The following is a 20,605-nucleotide window of genomic DNA, read 5'->3' on the forward strand; positions in this document are numbered from 1 at the left end:
TCATATGTTAACTTACTAATTGACAAGAGGTTACACTTTAATGAAGGCACAAGAAGCACAGATTCTAAAATCAGGTTTGTTGTTAGAACAACAGATACTTTACCCGCAATGGAACTACGAGAGTCGACAACAATTTTAGTGGTATCTCTCCCAGAGCACGGAAAATATGACGAGAAAGCTGGAGAACATCCGGTCATAAGGTTTGTGGTACCTGAATCAATAATCCATAGATTAGAAGTAAAAACAGTGATTATCATCGAAATGTTACCTTGACAAACATGGGAGATAGATGGGCCAGAAGAGAATATAGATTCAAGTAGTTTGATCAAGTGCTCCATTTGACTCTTAATGGAATCGGGAGATTTTGGAATGTTCTAAGTGGGAATTGTTGTACTGTCGCGGCTTTTAACGGAGGATATGGTTGAAGGTTTATTTGTCGGTTTCCTGTGAAGCTTCTAACACTTGTCACGGGTATGATTGGGTTTGTGACAAGTAATCACAATTGGAGTGATTTGCCTGTGATGACGTGGAGGAGGGTCTAGCACGATTAGAGACTAAGGCGGACAGTACAACTGAAGGAGTGGCAGAGCTGAGCATGACAAGTCTCTGGCTTTCTTCTTGGCGCACCTCATTGAATGCAACACGAGTTGAAAGAAGGGAATCCCGACCAATAATACGACCACCCAAACTTCATCGTGATTTTTTATTAGACCAGCCAAGAATTGGTACACGATCCTTTTCCACAATTTTCGTGAAAAGGGAAAAATCAATCGGAGAGTCTTATGTGTAGTTGTAGTAGAGATCACATTCCATCAATAAGGTCACCAGGTTATTGTAGTACTGGGTCACAGTCCTTGATCCTTTTTTGTCTTGCGGGTCTTCTTGAAAACCTTATAATGTTGGCATGAGTATTCTACATCCGAGTAGGTATCCTAAACTGTCATCTATAGTGCACTTGTAGAAGGAAGAAACAGATACAAACGACCAATCATGGTCTCCATGGAATTGATCAACCAAGACATGGCTATGGAATTCTTGACTTCCCACGTTCTATACACCAGGTCGGTTTCTGGGGGTTCACGAATCATCCCTGTGAGATAGCCGAATTCCCGCTTTCTTTGACGAACAATGACATGCCTTGGGACCATTGGAGAAAAATAGAGCAGTTAAGTTTAAGGTAGCGATCAATAAATTCACGTGGCTTTTCGGGTTACCGGTCTGCAGAGGATTTGTTAATCCTCCAGTGGACTCAAGTACACCGTCGGAGGGAAGTCAGTGGTGAAGAGTCCGCCATTATTCCGACTGAGCCAAAGGTGATGTTGAGCTGTCGAGACATAGGAAGGTTCCGACTGTAGAAGGAAAAATCAGCTATGGTGGGCCTTACAGGGGATAGATATGGCCTCAAGAAGGAGTTCCGACAACCCATGAGGGAGACCAGGCAGGCTGAAGGAAGGTCCAAAAGCTGGAAGGTTCTTCTCGAGGAAGATCAGGTTGCCTGGAGAGAACTACGGCCGGCTGGAAGTAGACACGGAGACTGTGGGGAGATCCGGCTGGCTGGAGGGAGATCCGGTGGAGGCCAGCTGTAGGCGGCCAGTGGTGGAATCCATGCACGGAAAGGCCTGCAGGTGGTTAGAGGCAAGGAAGGGTCCTGGCGGCAGCAAGAGTTAAAACAATGGCTCTAATACTATGTTAGATTTGAGAATGGTGAGGAATAATCTTATTGAATAGTAAAAGGGGTATAAATACATGATACAATGATATAGGAAAGGAAAAATATAATACTCAAATCTTTCCTAATAACACTCAAAAGATAAAAAGAAAAGGCATAAACTAAGAAATATATATATATAAAGAAACAACAGTAAAGGTAACATAAAAAATAGAAAATTCTTCTAATAAATCTTCTGATATCTTCTAATAATTTGTATTGATAATAAAAAAACACAAGTTTGAATACTATGGAATTGAATTGTTGTGACATAAAGATAAAATGGCATGTGACAGGTTTATTTAAATTATTAAAGAGATTATGGACACTATTTAGTATTATTAGTCACAAGTGAGAAAATTTTTCGATTACTTCAATACTATATCATCAAGGATCGACATTTGGTTCATCTCTTTTTATTTTAGGTATAAACATACTTGCAAAGAATGTGCAAATTAATGTCTTATATGTTTTTTTGCATACAATAGTTATATTAGCGTACTTTTTTTAAAATAAGTGAAAAGTTAGAACAATGCAAATGTTTAAAAAATAAAAGGCTTAGAACTAATAGAAAATAATCAAGTGAAAGTGATAATAATAATAGCAACAGCCATTAGAAGGAAAAAATGATATATAGGGGTTGTAGGTTTATACATCTTAAATCTACTAAATAGAAGAGTGGTAATAAAGCTGGGACTATAACTTCAAGAACTAAGACAAACGTCAAAATGAAAAATTTTATCAACAATAGTATGCAAAAAAAGCATATCATAGACTTAACAATGAATTGAACAAAATTACAAATGCCAGAAATATTGTATGGATCTGAGTGTTGGGCAATAAAAATATATATTAATATCTAAGTTGTTGATGTATAAAAAAGGTATGAAAGAAAAAATAAGAATGAATTTATTAAGGAAATAGATAGTGTCGTCTATTGAATATCAAAGTAACTGAAAAAAAATTAGCTGATTTGGACATGCACAATGTGGATAAAAAATAAAACATTAGGTAAGTAGAAAAATTGAAGGACATAAGCACTGTAACATGAATAGAAGTTATTCAAAGTTATTTGTGAAGAGTAAGTTTTACACCTCAAGGAACACTCAAAAGAAACAAATGTAAAATGAGATTCATAAATTCAGTGGTTAAAAGTTCGATTTAAGCCTAATGATAAACTTAGAACAATTTTTAAATGCGTCATCCACATTCAGTAGAGTGAAGTAACAGATTCATCTAATTAGAAAATGAAAGATCAAATTTTGAAATGTTTTTAAGACAAAAAAAGAGTAAATAAAATTAATAATAAATGATTAGGAAGGAGATGCAAAACTAAAGTAATATGGATAGAATTTCAAAATGATTTGCTAAGAATAAGTTGAACAAAAGCAAAGCTCTGAAGCGGGGAAAGAAAAAAATATGGATTCATAAAACAAGCTCTCCTAGTTAAGGCTGATGATAATGATGAACAAAATAAATTTCAACAAATTTGAAAGGCACTCATACACGTTCAAGCAATCATAAATATCAAGAAGATATACATCAGATAAGAGAATCGAAGCTAAAATATTTTAAAAATTTTTTGATACCGGAGCTAGTTCGGAAATCAACGGATATGTAAAGCAAACTTTTTTAGGGTAGAAATAAGGCTACAACATGACACAAATGGAAAGAACCATACAATGACACTATGCTCCGGTTAAGGCGGGACGAGAGGACCCGGGGCGGTGGTGACATCGACGAAATATTACTGAAACAGGGAAGGGTTGGAGGCAGTGTGATAGGTTAGAAAAAGGGATTTGGAAGGAGGGACGGTGGCTGATTTGATAGTTGGAGGAGTGGGGCAAAAAAGAAAGTGGTAGGAAAGGCAAGGAAAGTGTTGGGTGTTGGTATGGGTGACCCGTGCAAAACCTTGAGTGGCCGCCAGAATGCAGGTTTGTGGCTGGAGGGCTGGATAGCAAGGTCCAGAGGCTGGGGCAACGAGTACAGGGTGCTCATAGGTGGATGGGAAGGCTGGAAGTGAACGATGGCGCGGGGAGGATGTTTTGGGGGTGGCCAGCAGCTAGGGAGAAGGGAACAAGAGATTTGGAGAAGGGGATTAAGAAAGATACAACACCACCTCAAACTAGGATACAACCGGAGCACCACCTCCTCAGGTACAGCCCTAGAACAGGAAGAACAACTCCATAAAGGAACCTAAAATCAACACACAGCAAAACTAAACACTAACTTCAAAAAATCAATGGATATAACTCTCACAGGAAACAAAATACAAAAGAAAAGAGTAGAGGGGCGGGTAACAGTCTCGCCCGTATGAATCCCACTCAATCCCGCATGCCTGGACCTGTCTTCCTCAACAGCGCATGCCTAGACCGGTCCCTTATGTCAGTCGGTTCAGTCGGCTGGCTATTTCCCACACCTACGCGGGTTGAAGCCCGCACCCGCATCACTTTTTTAAAGTGAAAAAAGAATTATCAACATAAAAATGTAATTTCAAATGAAGAAGAGATTTATAAATTATATATTATTATTATTTCAAAATATTTTACAATTTTCAACTTCATATGAGCTTTCTCTATATAAGGGGAACTTGACTTACATCTAAGAATTATGATGAATTAGTGCATTTGGGTTTACTTAACCCTAGCCACTAGTTATTTCATTTCTCCGCATCTCTCTATATTTGCAATAGTTTAGTATCAAAACCATGTCAATCCTTTCACACTCATCTATTATTTACACCAACTCTTAATCCTCGCTATGCACTCACAAATTTGTTGACAACTGCCAATCATAACTCTTTGTGCACCTCTACTCATTGCATCCATGGCCACTCTTATCCTACCCACTCACTCTAGCTACCCAAAATGGCAAATCATAAATATCCATCTAATAATTCTCTCTTCCGTCTCACACATCATCTACTTTCCCCACCTTGCACAACTTATTTCGTACATTCCACATTCCTTGAACTCAGCACAAGGCCTTCCACATTGTCGCTCACTAGTTGATATAACTGGCCGCTCTCCAATGGGGCTTGCCACACTATCATGGGACCCTATCACATAGCCCACCAATTCCAGCATCACAGCAACCATTCCTTACCAAACTGACCATTATGCTACTCCCTGCTCAAGCCTAGCTAATGTATTCTCACACTAATAGGGCCCTATCTTCACAACAAATATTCTAAAATAGCCATGACTACAGAGGCCTCTGTCGTTTTAGCACCCCTCAATAAAGATTGTCCTCTCCACAGTTTTGAAACCACTCTATGGTATATCTCCCCACCTAAACATAACTGATTTTCTTTGCTTGCATTGAGTTCACCTGCACATGCCGCCCTTTGTTAATCTGAAATTACGAACGCCATCACAAGTGGCGACAACACATTGTCTCATTTGTATACCACAGTGTCAAGCGACATGCTTTTTTAATTAAAAATGTGTATGCATCTGTATCCTGCCCATGCAAGTCCTATATATTCCACTTGCTCCTCTTGGTTCGCTCAGTGAAACCCATTTCATATAAATTGTCTCTCAATTCATAGTGGTTGCAAAAAATTAACTATCACCAACATGAATCTAATAATCTCTTCAAATTCTTTTCATGGCTTATTATGACTATGATGATTATGTCTAACAATGACAAGGTTTTGTCCGAAAGATTAATATCAACGACATGATTATGATGGCTACTAAGATAATATATATGCACAGTCATCTCTTCATAGGTTCACATAATCAATATCATCAGTCTAGACATATATCTCATGAATATTACTCCTTTAATAATATTAACTATAATAACCATCAATCTAAGTATACCTATATTTGTTGTGAGAACCACACTCCATCTATCATGTACCGTCTTATAATTCACTAAAATGAGATTCACATATTCACCAATAAATCCTATAACTCCAACCTTCGTAGCAAAACTCTAACAAGAAGGCAAAAACCTCAAAGAATTAAAATAAGAGTTTAGCCAATTCATGGCATTTAGAACAAAATCCTAGGTCAAAAGCCAAGCACCATGGCCTTTGCATTCTTTTCAGAATTATATAGGACCATATGAGAATGCATATAAAAATTATATAGGACCATATGAGGATGCATATAAATATAAACTTGATTTTGTAGATCTTGTCTTGAGATAGATGATAATGATGAACCTGCAATTGCTCAAGTGAATTAAGATTCTCAATTACCTTAATCCTAATCCCAAGTCTTCTATAGTTATTGCTATTGAACAAGAGTCTACACCACTTACAAATATTGTCGCTACTCCTAATCCACCTTGGAGATCCCCCAGGATGATCCTCGGTTAGAATTATTGCTTCCATTTCAGTATCAAGTTTTTACAACGAGACCATACTTCCACTTATAGCATAAAATCGCTGCCAAAATATCATATCACGCTACTAATACACATGCTCTAGCGATGTTGCACTAGAAACCTACCCTGCAGATGAATAGAATGGCATGATAAAAAGATCTTCATTTTAAAATAAATACAGATTAGTAAGAATAGAGAAAAACCCAAAAGTACACCTAAGAAGACACAAAACATAAGATATAAACAAATCCATATATTGTATGCACAATGACAAAATTATCACATAACGCATTGGTGCTGTTAACTACCTTCATTTGAAGTGGCGGCTGACGATTCCACAGAATTGCCAAATGCAACCTGTGTAAACAAATAATTAACCTTTACAAAAAATACAAAAAGAATCAGCTAGTACATAGTTAGCATTTCATTGAAGAATAATAGAATGTAAGCAAAATAAGCTGTTTAAATATCATAATTGGTACAGAAGTAGAATCAGTGAAATAAAACCAACAAATATGAGATAAAATATATACCAAAGAGATTATAATGATCACATGTAAAAAAAATAATAAAAAATAATAATAAAATAATCACTTTAAGCTTTCACATGCTGCTGTCGAGTATTTCAGTGTAATAATCCACCTACAACAAAATAATGGTTTAAGGGAAAATATGTAAATTGATCATGACACTTGATCTTCACCAGAAGTCAAAAACATAGGGGTGAAGGGAGAAAGGATTGGAATATGAAGAAGCAGGATAGGAGGATAGGGTCCGGTCAGTGACTAGAAGGGCATTACAGGAGAAGAAAAGAAGAGATTTCAGCAACCTTATAATTATCCCCAAAGGTTATCTTGGCATCTGTGCCAGCGAGTGCCACAGTTCCATAATTTGCTTAGACACAGATCTCAGATTTGATGTAGATCTCAAATTGCCACCACACTGACCATGGGTAGCCTGAGGAATAAGAAAATGGAAGCAAAAAGAAAATAGGATATAAAAAATTTTGAGGATAGCACTGTTTTGTGCACATCCATTAGAGTACATGACAATCCCTTCTAGCGTTTGATCCAGCTTTTCAATGTAGAATCCCCTTGCTTCATAAGATGACATGAGAAGATACAAGACAATCATAGTTAAAAAGCAACAAGCCATCATTAGAAGAGAGATTATAAATGAAGTAAATATCCTTGTGATAGACCTTATTCTAGGTTTCTAGGTCATAGCTAACTTGCAAATTAGGTTTGACTAAGACTAAGGGAGATCATAATCTCAGAAGTATGGACAACATTATCAAAATTTGTTGCTAGAATCATTAAAGAACCTTATGAATGTGACGAATGATATCATCAACAACGCCATTAACCTTATCCTAGCCAACATAATAGAATGTGAACCTTAAGCCGTGGACCTTCTATGCAAGGGCAACACTGATCAAAAGCTCCATATAACATAATTCCTCATGTCATCCTTCCACCACATAATAACCCACAAGTAACCAAAGCAACATTCATGATAAGCAACATCACATATAACAAAAATGAGAGGGAATGCATGATAATAGAGTTAACCCAAACCACAATAGAAAATACCAATATTATTAGTGGAAGCAAATAGGTGGTTATAATCAAACACGCCTAAAAGAGAAATTACAATAAACACGACACAAACTCACACTAGGGCTCGATCAATGGGTGATGGTGGTCAGCTAGGTTATCAAAGAGCGGGGGTATGTGGCAAAAATTTGTTGAGGGTGGTTGGGACAGTAAAAGTAGGGTCTGTAACCGTGTTAGCGGTGAAGCGGAAGGTTGGGACAACGAGGGTAGCAAGTGGGGTGACATTCGAAGGAGCAAGGCGTTGTGGGAAAAGTTGAGATAGCCAAAGGACAGCAGGTCCAGATGAGGACAACGAAAAGGTAAATTAGGGGACTACAGGACAACAAGGGGCAATTGTCTGGGGCGGTGGCAGCAATCAAGAAGGCCGGAATGGAATGATTGAAGTGAAAAACAACACACGAGTGTTGTTCGGGGAGGTTCTAGCAATGGAGGATGGCCAGAAGCATTGTGGGAAAGATGTGGAAGGGAATAGAGAAGATAATCACCACCTTGGGAAAGATATACAGCTGGAGCTCCACACATCCCTTGGATACAACACTCAATAGACAATAACGGACACCAACGGCTGTCCTAACAAAACACACAAAAAACTAAACCTAGAACACAAAAAAGTAAATACAAAATAAGATGATAGCGAGGAGTGGCCCAAGAGGGCCGACCGAATCCACAACAACGAAAAAACCTGGACCGATTTGGTCCAGGCATGAAAACGAATGCCCTCCTGGTTGGGGGACTGTAGCTGATCTTGAAAACATGCACGGTATTGTAGCAATTTGTGGCACTATAGAAATGTAACATAAAGGGGGGTCTCCTGGATGCTTCTACATCTCACGACCCGGCTCGAGGCTTGAAATTAACTAAGACGGGAATGGACGGTTAGACAATGGAAATTAAATTTTCTATATTTATCTAAAATCTAACAGATGAAAGGGTCACTAATCAAATTAAAATAAAGCAGTATATTTAAGTTTACCATGTTATCGGTTGTCTAAGGCTTATTCATTTTTCAATTAACTAAATCAACTTAAAAAGCTTGATTAAAAATAACAGTGAACTCATACTCATAGACTACAATAATACAAGGAAAAAAATAATATGCATGTGAGTTAAGCTTTTAATAAATCAACATAAATATTCGAGATGTTATTTAATGAATTTTACAATATCAATAACATATTTATATCATTCAATATATATATAACCGTTACATGAACACCGTGTAAAAATTATACTCATTAAGATACTTCAATGTCAATATTTTTTCTATTTACGTACCTTAGTGTTTCCTCACTAATACCATAAATGAGTGACTCCATCATAATCAATCATGCACATACAAATCTTAATTGCATAGCAGTCAATATTCTTGTAAAAGATTCAATATCTACGATAATTTAAACAAACCTGAAGATTCAATATCTACGATAATTAAAAAAACCTGAGCACATAAGTCATTCTTGCAAAATGAACAAAATTCAATAAAACATTAAATTATGCGTATGTAGTACTGTAACAACAACAACAAATACATTTAATCGAGAAGAAACAAAATATTATTATTGTAAAAGAATATGACTACTCACCTTGACGATAGACAATCTAATTGTTCTTGTATTACTTCTATCAAATTATCACCTATAAAATATAAAATATTCATATATCACTTAATTATTTTTTTATTTAATTATAAATAATTATTGTATTACACTATTTAAAATTAATATTATAATACTTTAACTTTAAGTAAAATTATTGTAGTCAAAATTAATATTAAATATTACTAATTTATACATTTAAAATTAAAACCCTAACCTCTGAATAAAATTTATAATAAACTTATATAATATGTATATACTACTTATTAAATAACATAATAAACTTGCCTTTATCCTCGGTCCAGCCCTAACCTGTAGCCACATGAGACCTGTTACTTCTGCGAGTTCTGATTCGCAGGCTTTGGCTCCCTCCCACACGAACTCAACTTGTTGCCTCTATATGCAGTGTCCACTTCTTCTTTCATTATCACCTCCTCCTCCTTCGGCTTAGGGCTCCAAGTACATGCAGCCAAAGCTTTGGCACCCTCCTACATTGCAGGTTTTGGCTCCCTCCCGCACGAACTCAACTTGTCGCCTCTATATACAGTGTCCACTCCTCCTCCCATCATCACCTCCTCCTTCAGCTTAAGGCTCCAAGCACATGCAGCCAAAGCTTTGGCACCCTCTTACATCGTCTTCTCCTTCGCATATAGCGCCACGAAGCAAAGAAAAATGATGATCCTCTTCTTCTCTCGAGCACAGTACATGACATCGTATCCTCAGGTACACGCAATGCCTACTCCTTCCTTTGTATATATATAGGGTGCCAAAGCTTACGAATCAGAACTCGCATATAGTGCCATTTGTATATATATATAAACGTCAAACTGACCAGATCTCATCACCATCAACAGCAATAAGTTCTTTCGACTCCCTATGAGTAAGAAAATATACTCGAGGTCAAATAGGTTTTCTTGGTTGACATTGGGTAGAAGCTGAAGTTGTAGACTCAAACTTTTTAGTCCACCTGCAATCTTCTGTGAAGGAGCTCCACCTAACTTTTTATCTTCAGTGCTCTTCTGGCCAAGAGATGGACAATATTTTATTATATGACCAGACAAATGGCACTATTAGTAAGTGTTAGAGCACATCAAATATTCACCTTTATGTTGTCCTCTGCATTTGACACAAGTAACTATTGTATCGAAATTCGTACCTTTCCTAACTCCACTCAAACTGTTCTTGGACTTCTTCCCATTGGATCACTTTGATTTATCCACATGTTCATCTACAGTCTTCCTCTTGTGCATCTTTTTACGCTTCTAAGTAAGCTGATTTTCGATCTCCACTCTTCTAACTCGTTCCACTAATACCGAGTATTTATCAATCCCAAAGGAATTAACGGTTGTTTGATCGAATCCTTTAATCCTGAAAGGAATCGATAACACTTTTCTTCTACAGTAGTAATCAAGCACGGTGCATAACTCGACAATGTAGTGAATTATGCTTCGTATGCAAGGTTGCCTTCTCTCCTTGCCTCAACTTGACAAACCTATTTTGCATTTATCTTCAAGCGCATAGGGAGACAAACCTTCTCTAAATAGCTCCACGAACTCCTCCCAATTGACCATCATAATGGGTAAGTCCCCTAACATGTCCAAATGTTGGCCACGCCACCACCTTTTGGCTTATCCATCCAGCACGAATGTAGCTAATGATACTCTTTTTTCATTCGAACAAGCCATACTATCTAGTTTCTTCTCTATCCTCATTAGTCAGTTTTCCGCTTCAATTGAGTCTTCAATTCTCTTGAATAAAGGTGGACGTAGATTTTAACATATCTTCAACTTTTCCACAGTGGTTGCATCACTTTCGATAGGTTGTGATCTAGACTCTCGAATCAACTGAGTCATTGTAGTTGTCACTTCGGTTAGGATATTCATGTTCAAATTTATAGTATGTTGTACTTTGTTTTCAATTAGAAGCTCTTCTTCCTACTATTTCGGGCGTATCACTATACTTGAATGAATATAATTATTAATTTGGATAAAAAAAAAATTTTAATTTTTTTTATTATTATTAAAATTTTCTAATAATTACCCTATGGGCTCCTTCATCAAGATTTTATTAATTAATCTTAAACCTGTGTCTGATGCCACTTTTGTCACGACCCAACTTGAAGTTCGGAATTATCTAAGATGGAAACAAATGATGGAAATTAACTTTTCTATATCCATCTAAAATTTAAAAGATGAAAGAGCTATTAATCAAATTAAATTAAAATAGTATAGTTAAGTTTATCTTGTTATTGGTTGTTCACATCTTGCATAAATATTTTGTATTCTATCATTCATCTTTTAATCAATTAAATTTAACCTAAAATGTTAGATTAAAAAAATAATTAGCTAAACAACCCATTGAATTCCTACACTACAATAATATAAGAGAAAAGAAAAACAATATGCATGTTCGTTAAATTTTTAATAAATCGACGTAAAAATTAGAGATTTTATTTAATGAAGTTTATAATATCAATAATATATCAATATCATTCAGTATCTATAAATCCATCACAAGACACCGTCTGAAAATTATATCACTTAAAATACTTCAATATCAATATCATTTACATTTACGTGCACGAATATCTTGGTGTTCCCCCGCCAATATAATAAATGGATGACGTCATCATAATCAATCATGGATACACAAATATGCAATAAAAATATTTCATTTTCATTTGCATGGCGGTAAATATTCTTCTACTAGATTCAATATCTATGATAATTTAAAGAAAATTAAACATACAGATCATTCTTGCAATATGAACAAAATTCAAAAGAACATTAAATCATGGGTATGCAGTACTATAATAGTAATAGTAAATGTGTTTAGTAGAGAAGAAACAAAGTATTATTATAGTAAGAATATGACTACTCGTATAAACAATAGACGATCTGCTTACACTTGTATTAATTATATCAAATTATCACTTATAAAATATAAAATATTCAATTACCACCTAATTATTTCCTTATTTATTTAATTACAGAATATTGTTGTATTACACTATTTAAAATTAAGATTTCAATACTTTAACCTTTAAGTCTAATTATTGTAATCAAAACTAATATTAAATATTATCAATTTATTAAAACCATACCCTTTGAATAAAATTTAATAATAAACTTATATAGATAATATGTATATATTACTTACTAAAGAACATAATAAACTTAACTTTACCTTCAGTCAAGCCCAAACCAGCAGTCACACAAGAACTCTTCCCTCTGCTCAAACACAACCTGTTGCCCTTGTACGCAGTGTCCTCTCCTTCTCTCGCTGTCGCCTCCTCCTCCTTCGGCTTAGAACTCCAAGCACATGCGACCAACGCTTCGACTGCTCCATCCGCCCTCTACTTCGAACACCGTGTGACATGGGAAAAAAAACGATGATCCTCTTCTTCCCTCGAGCACAGTACACGACATCATATCCTCGAGTATGGAAACACACAACGCCTACTCCTTCCTTCCTCTGCTCTATGATCGCACACACTAGAGCCCTCGCCTCTCGCGTCGCTTTCTAGGGTGAACTTGTCTGTTTGGCTTCCAAACCCCTCGCTTTCTCTCCCCTCTGTTTGACTACCCGACTCCTCTTTCCTTTTTTACAATCTTCATTTCTTCTCCTCCTGGGTAACTGAAACATAACCATTGCACCGGGTTAAACTCTCGGGGTTGGGGGAGCTTCAACCTCATCTGTCGAAGCTTTTGTTTCCTCAAAGTAGTCAAGTTGGCCCCGTTAAAGGTAGCGGCGATGTTGCAAACTCCCGACAAGTCAATCATGCAGCATTTTCATTCCAAAGTACATCTTAATTAATATAAAATATCCATCAACTTTTAATACAATTTGAGCTAGAGCTACATAACGAAGTAAGTTATCACAAGTCAAATCCTGAAAAAATAAAAATATAATGTGTTTCTCCTGGTCCTCATACACGGTTGGATGTTTTTAGTAAAGAGGTCAAGTACGAGACATTTGAACCAAGTTTAATACCCAAATGATTCCATATTGGCTTCTCGAAGTGACTCAAAATCTTCTCATATTTGACAAGTGGAGCCTCTTTCATTAAGGGCAACTCAGGAGATATGCTACATATCTGAAAAACACGAAATCATTTTAACTAAAGTTGTCTTGTGTCTAGTACCGGCTCCTCAAATGCATAGGCCTTCTGGACATCCAATACTAATCCTAGTGATGATGCTTCAAATGCTTGTAAAAAAGTAGTTCAACGCACCACAACCCCATACTCTACATAAGCACCCATTATCAGACACTATCTTCTAGAGCAGTTATTATCAACTCAACTAGAATCTCTCTCCTGAGTTCAACTAAATTGATAGTGTCTCTTCCACGTTGGCAAACAACTGGTACTCCTCTTTTGTGTCCTCTCTCTTCCGTGTCTACCGTATTACTGTTTATTTCTTCAATTGCTCCCCGATTAGTGAAAGAGATTGTTCTTCTGATTGTGCAATCTGATTCAATATGCCCAAATCTATGGCACTTGAAACACTTCCTTGTGAAGAAAGATTTGAGAATGTTGGTTGGTTCCACCTATTTTTCACTCAGAACTAATACCTTCTCAGGCAAGATCGGCTTGAATTTTCCATGGGGTATACTCTAGCTGTAAGATTTTGGGGTTGAACCTTTGCTTGTAAGATAGTGATGTGGCTCTTGGGTCTAAACAACCAGCCGGTAGTGAATTAGTAGGTACTAGCGCAACATTTTCAGTTTGATCTTGAATCATGTAGTGATCGTGTCTTTTCCCTCAATCTTGAGTATACACTTCAAATTTTTCCAACCAAAATAATGTACTCTTCTTTAATTTGTTGGCGGTTAGTTTCACCATTCTGTTTGGTGGGACGTCCTGATACTCAAAGACATTCCAATGTCCAGAGCCACTCGAAGGAATTGTCCGAATCCATGTGATCATCGAAATATAGCAAATCTACTTTTACTTCAAAATTTTGGCTTCTTAGATGTTTCATGTCACATCTTTGAATTAAAGGTTCTTCATCCCTGAAATCCTCATTGTTGAAGAGGTTCACTCCATTCCTTCAATCTAGCAAGTCATTGTTGTGCCTAAGAGTGACTTATCTGGATTGCCTCCTCTTGAAGATGGCAAGCCACTGTCGTAGTTGGCAGGTTTCTCACAGCATATCCTCCTTAGAAATTCCTTCACCTCCTTGTGAATTTCTCATAAATGGCATTGTGTCATTTCCCCTCAATCAGACTTCTGGCGATTATCACCTTGGCAGCATGAATAGTATTTGTGTGTGGGTAAGTGGAAAGAGGTGTGCAAGGGTGTGATGTAGGGTGAGAAATAATAATTTTAGGTGGAGAGAGGGTAGGGTATCAGTGGATACCATAAACATTAAGATAGGATTAGGGTTAGGCTAACTTTGATACCAAATGATATTGAAGTTAACCCAAACCATAATAAGAAAAATAAATATTATTACAGAAAGTAAATAAATGATTATTATCAAACACACTTGAACGAAAAATTATAATAAACACAACAAAAACTCACACTCAGGCTCGATTAATGGATGGTTGAGATTGAAAATGTGGTCGAGCAAGGGTAGGAGGCTGAAATGGGTTGGGGTAGTTGGGATAATAAAGGGAAAGGATAGAATCGCATTGGCAGTGAAGCGTAGAGCTAGGACAGCAAGGCAGAAAGTGGGGTCGCAAGAAGAGCAGCGAGGGGCGGTGCAAAAGGCTGGAATAACAAGAGGATAGTAGGAAAACAAGTTTGTTGTTTCCAAATGATGGCATCAGAAAGCAAAACGGGGGATTGCAGGACAGCAAGGGGGTTGTCTAGGGTGATGGTAGCGAGCAAGAAGGCTAGAATGGGAAGGGATCGGTGAAAAACAACACACGATTGTTGTTCGGGGCGGTTGCAACAATGGAGGATAGGCAGAAGCATCGTGGGAAAGATGCAAAAGAAGATAGGAAAGATAAGCACCATCTTTGGAGATAGATATAGCTGGAGCGCCACCTAATCCCTTGGATACAACCCTCAAAGAGAGAAGAACTAAAGCCGACGGTTGTCCTAACAAAAGACACGAAAGATTAAACCTAGAACATTAGAAAAGCAAATATATAATAAGAGAATAACAAGGAGTGGCCCAGAAAAGCTGACCGACTCCACAACAGTAAGAAAACTTAGACTGATTCAGTGCAGGCATGAAAATGGGCGCCAGCTAAGTTGCGTGATTGTAGCAATTCGCGGAAACATGCATGGTGTTGTAGCAATTCACGGTACTATAGCAGTGCCATGGAAAGGGGGGCACCCGAACGTTTCCGCATCAAGCATGTAATGGTTTCAATGAGAATAAAATAATCCAAATCTAAAGCATGTTGACCAGTGCCCTAGTAAAAAGATAAGTGAACTTAAAGACAACTAAGAGGCTGTTTGGGATAATTTTTGTTTTTTTTTATATTTTTATATTTATTTTTATTTTATTTTTTAAATTTTTTGACTTGAAACAAAAAATGTTTGACCATTTGATTAACGTATAGTTGTTTATAAAAACACTCAAAATACCTAAAAGCTATTTTGAATATTTTCAAAAACATGTTTATTTGTTTTTAGAAATAAAAAATATAAAAGTTGCATCAAACAAACATATTTTAAAAAAAAATTAAAAAAAAAAAACTAAAATAAAAAACAAAATTGATCCCAAACAAGCCCCAAGTGAATCTAATCAAGTTCCAACTCGCTCAAGTAGATGTGGCATAGCTATCCACCTGAATTTCCACATATGTGCTTTATGCTAACAAAAACTTCATAAGCAATGTAGCATTTGCGCGTCAATTACAAACTTGATGCATGTATTGACTTGAGATATAATCCTACTCATCAACATCACTAGCCCTATCCCAATCATTTCAGATGGGCAAAAACTCATTGACCTGAGGTACAATAGACCGGAGACTACCTAGCCTAATGTATTTTCCAACAATGCCAAATTAGGCATGGCTGACTTTACACTAAACCTGCAGAGAATGTTAGCAAAGATTGAACATTAAATTTTGACTAAAAATTAATAAATAAAAATCATAAAAGTTGCCAAACCTCAGGATTGGGTGTACTGACATCATTTTCTTGAGAGTTTTTGTTGTGCACTTTCAGTCCGAGCTTTGCATTTTCTGCTTCTCTTAGAATCTTTAATCAAATCACAACAAAATCATGCAATAAGCCAAACGCAGGTCAAACCATAATAGTTTGCGAAAACAGTGTAGAGACAAATAAGATGGGTAAAAAAAACCTGGCGTGGAGTTTGCAGCGTTGAACGAAGCTCCTCGGAACACAGGTCATACACATCCAATTCTAATGGATAATCTACTTTCTGAAAGTAAGAGAAATACTCATCATAACTGGCAATCTTGTTTTTACTGAAAAGCTCATCATTCAATGCTTCTCTCGTAAAGGTTGCTTGAATTCAATTTGCAGTTCAGAATTCTATAAACTGAGAACATATACACAACTAAAAACTAACCCGCAATATCTTTGCCTTCTGATTTGTTTCCCTTTTCCAAAAAAAACGAACAAACTGAACAGTCAAATACCTGAAAATAAAAGTCAACTAGTTTCAGTATGACAAATTCACATGACACAATGGAAAAAAGTTGTTCTTGCCTCGGCAAATTACTGATACATGATTCTTTTGTAAAAATGGCACCGCGTCCAAGCACAGGGGAAGCCTTCTCTAATTCTGATTTTAGGCCCTGTTTGAAGTAAATCAACAGAAAGCTAAACAATGAGGATACAACATATTAAAAAAAGGGAAGTTTAAAAGCTCATAAAGATGAAAAAAATGGCACAGCGCCCAAGCACAGTCTAAAAGCCTTCTTCAATTCTGGTTTGTCCGTTCATGGTTGAATGCCATTTTTTATCAAAATCTCTGATCTCTTGCTTTTAGTTTTGATTTGTGAAAATTTGGTGCCAAGCGCCAAGGAGACTTGGAGAATATGACCAAAAGTAATGGAATGGACATTAAAAAAACAAAAAATGCAGTGTGAAGAACCTAATTTTTCCCCACAAATTAAGCAAGAATCAATGTAAAGTTTGGCTAGTGTATGTGTACACTAATCCCAAGTCTCTAAATAACCTAAAAATCTTGATCCATACAACCTAGAAAATCATTGTCAATTCTCTTTCAGTTCATCTATATGAAAAAATTGGGAAAAAGAAATGAAAAAAGTCACATCAACTTCAAACTCTCATTTCTTGTCCACTCTGTTATGGTTAATTAATAATCAATAGACGAGCGCATACAAAACAAGTCCGGTGTAGAATATAAATATATAAACCGAACAAAAGAAAAACCCTAGGAGTGCAGAGAACAAAATAGAATGGGAGCTGATGGCAATCACCATAAAGTAACACATAGTATGTACTAAAACACAGTTAATCACCATCATTGAACAACAGTAATCTGCAAAAAAATTTATAGTAGCCAAAAGGAAAACATCATTCTACATTAAATGAACTAACTATGATGACCTGAAGGATACATGCAAGCAAGTGCACTTACACGCTTGAGCCCCTCATGCAAGTGATTGACTTCCTGTGAGATGTGGCATTTCAGTCCATACACAGATTCTGTTTCGGAACTTTCTTCCCCGCTTTCAATACAACGGATCCTAGCAAAAAAACATAAAAGAAAATAAAAATAATAAAAAGAAAAATAGAACAGAAAATAACTTCAAGGGCAGTAACACAAAAACATGAAATCAAATTTCAATCACACATAGAGTATGCCAAAGCAAGCAAATGGTGAATCACAAGCTTATGTAAGCCAATACTTATAATGGTTATAAAGAAGCTTTAAGGGCAAGAACGTATATGAAATTAAATTTCAATCAACCATTGAGCCAAAATAAACAATTTGGAAGCACCAGGTTACGCAATACATTACTTCCAACGCTTACAAACATGCTTCATATACAAAAGATGGCACATGAAAACTCCATTACTAAGAACTTTAGAGTACAACTATCCCTAGATGCACTGTGTTTGAGCAAGCACTGTAGCGTGCATACCTGCTAACTAGATCAATCCCAAAAAGAGTCTTCACAACAGCAGATATTTCACTACATAAACAAGAAAAAATTACATGAGATAGTAACCAAGTTAAATCAACAAATGAAGTCAGCTGGACCAAAAAAAAATTCAATGAAATAAATAAATAAATACTACCAGTTGACATGGAACAAAAAACAGAATGGTGAAAAAATGCCAATAAAAGCTCATAAGACAACCTAAATTAAACAAACCAATCAGGTAGATATTTGTGCTTCTTACTCCAATTAGATTATGCTGGAAAAATTAAAAAATATTTCAATTGTTGCAGAGTTTCCTAAGTGTTTCTGAAAAATTGTCGGGTAAGTCGCCTAAAAAGAGGTTAATTTTGGAATCGATGTGCAACTAGGGATGTCCACATTATATAAATAGTCATATAGAATGGTTTCAAATGGACTATAGGAATTAAAATGTCAATTACAAAATTGATGAAAAAATGATTCATCGAACCAAGAAAATCACCACAAAGTTACCTGCACTTTTTTGTCAAGAAGAATGACAAAACTCATTTTTTTTTTGTCAAGAAGGATGACAAATCTATGCGATCGTGCATTAAATATAAGAAACTGAATAAGATAACAATTAAGATTAAATATCTACTACCGATGAAAGAATTCTCATAGATAGTGATTTCATTGTCCAGATTGATGATAAAGATATCCATTTTGAATGAAAAAATGTGGGAACACAATTTTTAAGAATTGAAAAAGTATCCAACACCTGTACCAATATTAGTTATTCCATCAGAAATAGAAGGATTCCAGCTTTACAGTGACGTATTATTGAAAGGTTTGTAATGTATTTTAATGTAGAATAGAAGAATGGTGATTACATATATATCTAGACAGCTAAAGCATTACAAGAGGAATTATCTGGCATAATCTAGAATTGACAGCTATTATTTTTGCATTAAAAATCAAAAGGCAGTATTTCTATAGAGTAAAATGTGAAATTTTCAAGAATCATTAGATTTTGAAATATATAATCACACAAAAAGAGGCGTACTTAAAGCTAAAAAGATGACTTGAGCTTATTAAATACTATGACTTGGATATACAACATCCTCTTAGCGAAATAAATGTGATTGTTAATGCTTGGAGTACCCCAAATTGGATAATTACGCAATAGTATGAATTAACTAAAGAAAAAAATGTCTAGCAGTCAAAGATCAGAGAGGATTTGATAATATTGGGTATTCAAATCAAATGATAATGTTCATAACATTGGATGATAGAATTCAAACAACTAAAAGTTAGTAATGACTATCATAAATTGGTTGTTCAAATTAAATCAGAAAAAAGTAAGAATGTTACTATAGGTAAAAGTGTTGTCACAAAAAAACTATAATTCTGGGTGCCTGTTGATTTAGATTTGACAAAAAAAATTACATAAAACTTACCATTCAGAGTATATCATTCATCAAAGTAACACCATAACACCAAGATGTACAAATACTTAAAACTAATGTTTGAATGGCCAGATATGAAAAACATTGTTGAGTATGTGTCACATATGTCCAGCTTGTCTGATTAAAAGATGGTCAATATAGATCTAGTGAATTGTTGAAGTTATTATCGAAATTGGAGTGAAAATGGAAAGAAATTGTCATTAATTTTATTATAGAATTTCACAGATCTACTAGACAAGATCACAATGGCATTTAAATAATTTTGGACAGATTAATTAAGTCAACCCATTTCTTATCAACCAAGAAGTTAACAAATTAGCAAATTTATGTATCCATAAATTGTCAAACTACATGGTGTTCCAAAAGTAATTATTTATGAAAGAGAGAAGATTCCTTCCAAGTTTACGTAAAGACATTCATAAAGGTTTGGGTAGACAACTGCATCTTAGTATTGCATTTAACTCATAAACTAATGGGCAATAAAAATGATAATTCAGATACTAGAAGGTCAGCTGTGATTATGTGTTTTAGATTTTGGAGGAAAATAAGGGGATCCCATCCCAACTGTCGAGTTTGCATGCAAAACGACAACCAACCCAATATAAAAAAAGCTTTTATGTTAAGAAATGCATGGTAGAAAGTGTAGAACTTCATTAGACTGAGTTGAGGTATAAGAAAGACAATAGTTGAGTCCAAAGTTAGTTAATGAAACAACAGGGAAAAAAAATTAATTAAAGAAAACATATAATAAAAACTACTCAGGATTATCAGAAAAAAATATTATGACCAGAGGCACAAAGTTGTGGAGTTCAATCATAAAGAATTTGTATTCTTAAAAGCCAAGCCAATGAA

The 20,605-nt window shown here is 35.6% G+C and overlaps 1 protein-coding gene across 2 annotated transcripts in view; it reads right to left on the bottom strand.

Moving 5' to 3' along the window:
* The window catches only part of LOC110021318 (ubiquitin carboxyl-terminal hydrolase 6-like), a 135,282-nt gene that overhangs the window by 21,161 nt on the left and 93,516 nt on the right, over nt 1-20,605 (bottom strand). Inside the window, exons 9-15 of one of the 2 annotated variants that reach the window (XM_020719763.1) lie at nt 18,306-18,356; nt 17,798-17,906; nt 16,900-16,988; nt 16,760-16,829; nt 16,529-16,609; nt 16,357-16,425; nt 6,355-6,403 (exon numbers count right to left, since the gene is read on the bottom strand). In XM_020719763.1, coding sequence (XP_020575422.1) covers nt 6,355-6,403; nt 16,357-16,425; nt 16,529-16,609; nt 16,760-16,829; nt 16,900-16,988; nt 17,798-17,906; nt 18,306-18,356 — 518 coding nt within the window. Of the gene's footprint in view, nt 1-6,354; nt 6,404-16,335; nt 16,426-16,528; nt 16,610-16,759; nt 16,830-16,899; nt 16,989-17,797; nt 17,907-18,305; nt 18,357-20,605 lie in introns of both variants that reach the window. The other variant, XM_020719762.1, reaches the window with a different exon arrangement.

This window comes from Phalaenopsis equestris, unplaced genomic scaffold (genome assembly GCF_001263595.1).
Source record: "Phalaenopsis equestris unplaced genomic scaffold, ASM126359v1 Scaffold000132, whole genome shotgun sequence".
Taxonomy (NCBI): domain Eukaryota; kingdom Viridiplantae; phylum Streptophyta; class Magnoliopsida; order Asparagales; family Orchidaceae; genus Phalaenopsis; species Phalaenopsis equestris.